Source organism: Engraulis encrasicolus, chromosome 15, assembly GCF_034702125.1.
Source record: "Engraulis encrasicolus isolate BLACKSEA-1 chromosome 15, IST_EnEncr_1.0, whole genome shotgun sequence".
Classification (NCBI taxonomy): Eukaryota; Metazoa; Chordata; class Actinopteri; order Clupeiformes; family Engraulidae; genus Engraulis; species Engraulis encrasicolus.
Window position 1 is genome coordinate 11,542,740 of NC_085871.1, and position 7,500 is coordinate 11,550,239.

Consider the following 7,500-nt stretch of genomic DNA (forward strand, 5'->3'; position numbering starts at 1 on the left):
TTACATTTTACACGCATTTCCACCGCTTGCAACTTCACAACACTCGTGCTCACTTCGGATTGCATTAGCATCTGACAGCATCAAATAATACGCCACCACGAAGCTCGAGGACACTTTGAAGTAGCATATTGTATGAATACATTCATCATGCATTCATGAAATTATATGCGTTAGCAAACACAAACCTGAACGAGAGGGCATGGCTAACATTAGGAGGAGCATAGAGCACAAGCAGGCTAGATGACGAGATACAAAGTTTGAAAACAATGCAGTCATTTTAAGACTTACGCTTTCGACTAGTAAACTGGCACCACAGATAGCTTCCACGCTGCATATTGGTTGATGAAATTTAACAAGTTTCACTTTCAACTGTACTGCGGTCAGAGTCACACGCACTGTGGTGGATGGGATTTAGACTACTAAATCAACCATCGCCATCATCCAGTAGGGGGATCCGAACGATAGGGTTTGCTACCCCGGCGGGCCTGTCACTATCGAGTGCATCGTTTACCCCAGGCATGACTGACAGTCTCGAAACCTTGTTGCCGCCTTGAAACAATGATACAATGTTTTTACGGAAGACTGTCCAGGCATCTATATTTTAATACATTGTGTCTGGGTGAAATTTAATGCCAGGCCTTTTCATATTTAATGCCACACCTAAAAAAATAGCTAAATTTAATGCTTTTCACGGCCTTAAATCACATGTTCTAAATTTAATGCTTTTTAATACTTTTTAATGCACCGCGGGGACCCTGTATGAGATGTTATGACACAGATGTTTTGATTGTGTGTGTGTGTGTGTGTGTGTGTGTGTGTGTGTGTGTGTGTGTGTGTGTGTGTGTGTGTGTGTGTGTGTGTGTGTGTGTGTGTGTGTGTGTATGTGTGTGCGTGTGCGTGTGCGTGCTACCTTCACTGTAGTGTGTGACGGGCTCCAGCAGCATGTCTATGAAGAGGCCGAGTTCATGTGGTTGGCACCCGGCTAGGAAGCGCAGCACGATGGAGGAGCGCGAGGCCGTGGCAGCCTTACCCTGGAGCTTACTGTTGGCCTTAGTGGACATACGCCCATACAGGATCCTATGGAAGATCACACATGCATCCACACACACGCATGCACACACACACATATGCACACATATGCACACACACGCACACACACACACACACACACACACACACGCACACACGCACACACGCACACGCACACGCGCACACGCGCACACGCGCACACACGCACACGGAGTGAGATGCCATGCCAGCTTTGGTGGACATGCGTCCATACAGAATCCTACAGGAGACGACAAGTACCCACACACGCACTCCTACCTCATAAGTACTGGCATGAGTTGGGCTCTATGGTCTTCCTGTACCACTGCCCCCTCCTCTGCAATGTTGAAGTGGACAATCTCATCCTTGAAGTGCACATCATCAAGCAGCCTCTGCAGGTTCTCTCTGTTAAAAAACAAACAGACACAGACACAGACACAGACACAAGTAAGAGTGTACATAACACATCTCAGTCCGCATGAAATGCCTATCACTGTATATAGTCGGAATAGCAGGTCGGCAAATTACAGTTTACAGACTGAATCCGTATAAGCAAGTATATCTTCTACTGACACAACACTACATGCAGTGTATTTACATACATTACTCCCCCTATCTCTCATATGATACATCTGAGGGGGTGCTGAGATGAAGCACACTAAGGGTCCATCCATAAACAGGCTTGCATTGCCCATGGGGAAAAAAAGGCTCGAGTCTGGCCTGGGGCATTTGCCAGCCCTACCCCATCTCTCGCTCCCATTTTCTGCCCACCTCTTGGATTGTGCGGTCATGACAGAGGCAAAAAGCCCCTCAAAAATACTCTAAAAATATATAAGGGATTGTGAGCATCGCATCGTTGAGTGTTGGTAATTCTTACTTGTACGGCAGGATGGCGGGGTCCTTATAGGTGAGCAGACACTCCAGGGCCATCTTCTGAATCTGCTGATCCTTATGGCACAGCAACTAAAGAGCAGGAGAAGAGGAGAGCACAGGCAAGAGGAGAGGAGAGGAGAGGAGAGGAGAGGAGAGGAGAGGAGAGGAGAGGAGAGGAGAGGAGAGGAGAGGAGAGGACACAGGCGAGAATGAAGGAGAGGAGAGGAGAGCACACAGGCGAGAATGAAGGAGAGGAGAGGAGAGGAGAGGAGAGGAGAGGAGAGGAGAGGAGAGGAGAGGAGAGGAGAGGAGAGGAGAGGAGAGGAGAGGCATTAAATGGAAGGAGTGAAGAGGAAAGAAAAGATGAGAGAAGAGGAGAGGAGAGGAGGAGAAGAATGAAATTGTAAATTGTGAGTGTTGAAAGCGAGGAGGCGAGAGGACGGAAGACACAAAGAAACAATAAACAAGGAAGGATTTTGAAAGGCGGTGATATGAAAAAGACAGTAAAAAAAAGAAAGTTGGGGTGATGAAGGCATGAAGTGGCTGAAAGAAAGGGCAAGTGTGCTTAGAAATGAAACAAATGTATTGAGAAAGGAATATATACAATATGTGGCATATTCAGGGCTCTAAATTAACACCAGACAACCGGCCAAACTGTGAAATTTTAGTTTGGCTGGTGGAAAAGACCAACTTAGCCATTTTGACCCATTCCTGAGAGTGTGTTTGGCTAGTAAGATTAAGATCTTCAAGCCATTTTGGCTGGTGGTGAAAAAAAGTTAATTTAGGGTCCTGGGCGTATTGTACCTTAGTGTAGAGCTCAAGGAGCCTGGGCTCCAGGTAGAGGGCACGGGGGTTGGTGAACTTCGAGAACACCTTCAGATGGGCAATCAGCTGCCTAGAAGAACCAGGAGAGGCAAAATCAGACAAATCACAAGTCAGCCTAGCCACAACAATTTTTGGGAGACTATTCTTCATTCACCATCCCAATTACAAATGAGAAAATGACATTTGAATTGAGCTTTCGCAAGATATTGAAATACAATTCTGTTGTCAGTGACGTCATCACAAGGCCACAAGGAGGTAAGTGAGCAAGGGAGGATGGGAGTCTGCATATTAGAAAGAACCACTGTTTCCTAAATCTTTCTCACACACAACAGACAGACATTACAAGCTTCATGTCCCCTCCACAAAGAGTTCAAAGGCCAGACACTCATACTTGGCGGCAGCTCGTCGTGGGGGCTTTTTCCTGCCCCTGGAATCCTCCTTCTCTTCCTCTTCTTCTTCCTCGTCCTCCTCGTCCTCCCTCTCTCCCTCCGCTGAAGAGGAGGTGGTTTTGGTCAGCAGGAGGTTCTGGGTTGGAGCCACCAGCAGGTCCGCTGGGAAGAACTCCTTCCTGTCAAGCAAATATCGGGAAGTCAGACCGAGCTTGTGGCCATGTGTGCAAGAAGGAAGGGTCACCGGAGTAGGTCCGGGATATGAGGCTCATGGTTCTCTATTCCTCTCACCCAAACACACACACACACACACGGACATGCACGCAAACACACGGATATGCACGCAAAAACACACACACACGCACGCGCGCACGCACGCAAGATCACACTCACCTTACGAAGCGCAGCAGCAGAGGACTGAGTTCTCGGGATCGGGGCTCTACGCGGTCAGGGAACAGGCTCATGGCACGCCACAGAAGATTCCGGAAGTTTCCGAAGTCCGTGCGGTCGCTAAGCTCCTCCTCCTCGTCCTGGCCCGCCTCTTGCTTGAACAGCACCCCCACGTCGCCTGTGCATGTGATGTCACTTCCTGTGGGGAGGGGGGGGGGGGGGGGGGGGGGGGGGGGGTGGGGGGGGGGGGGGGGGGGTGGGGGGGGGGGAGTGGGGGGGGGTGGGAGAGAAATGTAACGCCTTACTTGATGTTCTTCTCATGTTCAAAAAGAAAAAGTTACAAAAGAGTTACAAAAAGAAAAAAAAATCTCATTACTTCCTGCCCCAGGCTCCTCCTCTCCCTCTTCCATAACCTCGTCTCCATCATCGGCCTCCTCCTCTTCACCATCTTCATCTTCATCACCATCGTCATCCTCATCACCTTCCTCTTCATCTTCAGCATCATCATCATCCTCGTCATCACTGCATTCTAGAAGCTCTTCCTCTGATAATGCACATAGGGACAGACAAATGCCATATATGTAAATACAAATTCCATATTGTTTAGTACAGTGTATAGGAACAATACAAATATGATTGCGGGTGTTAGGTTTGAAGACAACAATGTAATGTTCTGTAATTATTCGCTCTACTGTGTTTTGCATGGACTCTGTGTGTGTGTGTGTGTGTGTGTGTGTGTGTGTCTGTGTGTGTGTGTGTGTCTGTGTGTGTGTCTGTGTGTGTGTCTGTGTGTGTGTCTGTGTGTGTGTCTGTGTCTGTGTGTGTGTCTGTGTGTGTGTCTGTGTGTGTGTGTGTGTGTGTGTGTGTGTGTGTGTGTGTGTGTCTGTGTCTGTGTCTGTGTCTGTGTCTGTGTCTGTGTCTGTGTCTGTGTTCTTACCAGCCAGTTTGGCCACCATTTCCAGCTGTTCGTAGAAGACACTCCAGAACTCCTTATTGGCCATCCCCTGAGCATGTGACCTGAAGAGGAGGGGCAGGAAGATATATTTATAACACTATATATTGTTGCACTGAAGGTAGACTATGTAATATCTTACATATTCAGCTGTATCCTTGTCAAGGCCCCCCTACCGTACCCTCAACCCTCCCTTTACCATAACAGCTATTACCCACTAGGGAAACTGCCTGACGGGATCCGCGACGCGCAATATCGCGATGGGGGTGTGGTCACGGATACTCCCATTAGATTCTCCCCGGGGCTAACTACGCTGCTCACCCGACTTTCGATCCTCGCGGCGCGGCCTGTGTCTCGCAGCTGACACCGGGTAGACCGAGAGAGATAGCAAACGCCGAACGGTCGTTTGCACACATTACTCACCCAATATCACAACACAGTGTGTACATGGCTTAAATGCGATTGTGTTTTGGTCCTAGATAACATTTAAGCCCCGTTATATCATTATAGAAGTACAGACTGCTGACACACGACTGCACAACGACCCACAGCACTAACCATCTAGTGAAGTTTGTGAATGATACAACACTGGTGGGCCTCATCACCAAGGGCGATGAGACTCACGACAGAGAAGAAGTAGACCTGCTGGCCAGATGGTGCAAAGACAACCTCCTGCTGAATGTCAACAAGACCAAGGAGATTGTTGTCAACTTTCAAAGGGTCCAAAAACAACTGCCACCACTGACCATCGACGGCGATGCTGTGGAGAGAGTGAGCAGCACCAAGTTCCTTGGAGTGCACATCAGCGACGACCTCTCTTGGACCACCAACACTACATCACTGGCGAAGAAGGCCCATCAGCGTCTCTACTTCCTGCGCAAACTAAAGAAGGCAAGTGCTACACCCTCCATCATGACAACATTCTACAGAGGAACCATAGAGAGCGTCGTGTCCAACTGCATCACAGTGTGGGGAGGAAGCTGCACGGAGAAAAACAGGAAGACACTCCAGCGTGTTGTGAACACAGCGAAGAAGATCATTGGAGTACCACTCCCCTCCCTGCAGGACATTTACACCACACGCCTCACCCGAAAAGCACTGATGATCATCAAAGACACAAGCCACCCTGCACACAAACTGTTCAGCCTCCTGCCCTCTGGAAAGAGGTACAGGCGCCTCCGTTCCCGTACCACCAGGCTGGCGAGCAGCACAATGCACCAAGCGATCAAGATACTGAACACTCAACCCACTCTCCCTCCACTGTCAGCCTCCAGCCAGCAAGGCCACTGACAACTGCAAAGAAATTGACAATAAAACCTACTTGACTTGACTTGACTTGAGAAGTAGTCTAATATAAGCTTGTAGCTGCCTGGTTCTGGTAAAATGCTAACGTTAGCTTACCCGGTTAGCTCAAAACATCGAATGATCAAATGGCAATGTGGGGTAACCTATTTGTGTTACATAACTTCTTGGTGCATTTTTACATCAATCCGTGGTAGTCGTGACATTTCTAAGCATTTAGTGTCTTTATATTAAGCAAAAACGTGATGTTGGAAATCACAGAAATCGCCGCCATGTTTTTCAAAAAAATGTTTTACTTCCGCCCTTGCTACCCATACGCCCATCTGATTGGTTATTGGACCATCAAATTTTCATGATATAGAGAGCTCGTCTATATCAAATCGCGTCCCGCTGCGATATCGCTTCACCTCCGCGCTGTCAAGCGCGATATCACCCCCTTTCAAAGTCAATGAGAGCGGAGCGGAATTACTCTGTGTGGGTACGAGCCGTAAGCCACCTAACGCCCTCTTAATATTAAAACTAATGACCCCCAATGGCGACTAAGCACTGCCCCCTCGCAGCTGTATCCTTCTCAACGCCCCCCTAGGAGCCCCCAATGCCCCCTGTGAGGCTGTTGAGTTCCCATTGAGAAACACTACCCATAGCCTTTTTGTCATACCATGTATCATAGTATCCCCTAACCCAGTGGTTCCCAACCTATGGGTCGGGACCCAACCTATGGGTCACCAAAGATCCAAAGGGGGTCACGAAGCCTTCTTGATTTTAAGGGGTTTAATTTTAAATACCATATAAAGCCCATGTTGAATAAATGACAAAGCATTTATTTAACTATATGCATAGAGGCAACAAAATGTAAGTGCTACATTAAGCTAGCCTAGAAATCTAGACGCCCCTAGCGACCGCAAATTGAATTTGCTCCCGGGGGCAGTCTAGCGGACCCCGGTCGTTTTGCGAGGCTGAAAGTTATCCGATGACAGGGCCAATCAGATCGCGAGGGGGGCCGGGCTACTTAGTAAACAGGAAACTTTCTAAGAAGAAGCATGGTGTCCGTCCGTGCTACGTACAGCACGAAAGTGTTCACTTAATTTAAAAAGCCTGGATGATAATACATTTCGTGTCTGACATGGATTGATGTAACACCATGAACTTATCGGACACAAATAGATCACAACACATTACCATTTGATCATTCGATGTTTTAAACTAGCTCTGTAAGCTAAGTTGAGCATTTTACAGAACCAGATCACATGCTATTATCAGACCACTTCTGTAGGTGTAGAATGAAATTGCTGCCCCAATTTCTAATAAGACACAATCACATGCCATTAAAAACGAGACATTTGGGAGCTTTGAAAGTCTTTGAGTAGCTTACTAAATAGATGGGAATTACATAGTCTACCAAGCTAGTGGCTAGCTAACCTGTCGTCAATAACAGCCTTGTATTATATGCCTGCCCCAAATTCTAGTAAGATCCATGTCATTAAAAACGAGACATTTGGGAGCTTTGGAAGTCTGTAAGTCGCTTACTAAATAGATGGGAATGACACCTAGTCTACCGAGCTAGCGGCTAGCCAAATAAATCTGTCGTCAATTACACAGAGCTTGGTATCCGTGTATTAGTTATGGGTATACAGCTAGCTAGCTAACACCGAACATGCCATGTTGACAACAATCATAAATATAACCATTTAACAAGCCCAAAATGGCTCAACATTTCGCTGG

At 47.6% G+C, this 7,500-nt stretch overlaps 1 protein-coding gene across 1 annotated transcript in view; it reads right to left on the reverse strand.

Moving 5' to 3' along the window:
- Positions 1-7,500, reverse strand: part of utp20 (UTP20 small subunit processome component) — a 51,168-nt gene that overhangs the window by 29,083 nt on the left and 14,585 nt on the right. The window contains exons 20-27 of the mRNA XM_063217046.1: positions 4,462-4,541; positions 3,901-4,068; positions 3,528-3,723; positions 3,137-3,313; positions 2,725-2,815; positions 1,925-2,010; positions 1,327-1,452; positions 911-1,077 (exon numbers count right to left, since the gene is read on the reverse strand). Coding sequence (XP_063073116.1) covers positions 911-1,077; positions 1,327-1,452; positions 1,925-2,010; positions 2,725-2,815; positions 3,137-3,313; positions 3,528-3,723; positions 3,901-4,068; positions 4,462-4,541 — 1,091 coding nt within the window. The remainder of the gene's footprint in view (positions 1-910; positions 1,078-1,326; positions 1,453-1,924; positions 2,011-2,724; positions 2,816-3,136; positions 3,314-3,527; positions 3,724-3,900; positions 4,069-4,461; positions 4,542-7,500) is intronic.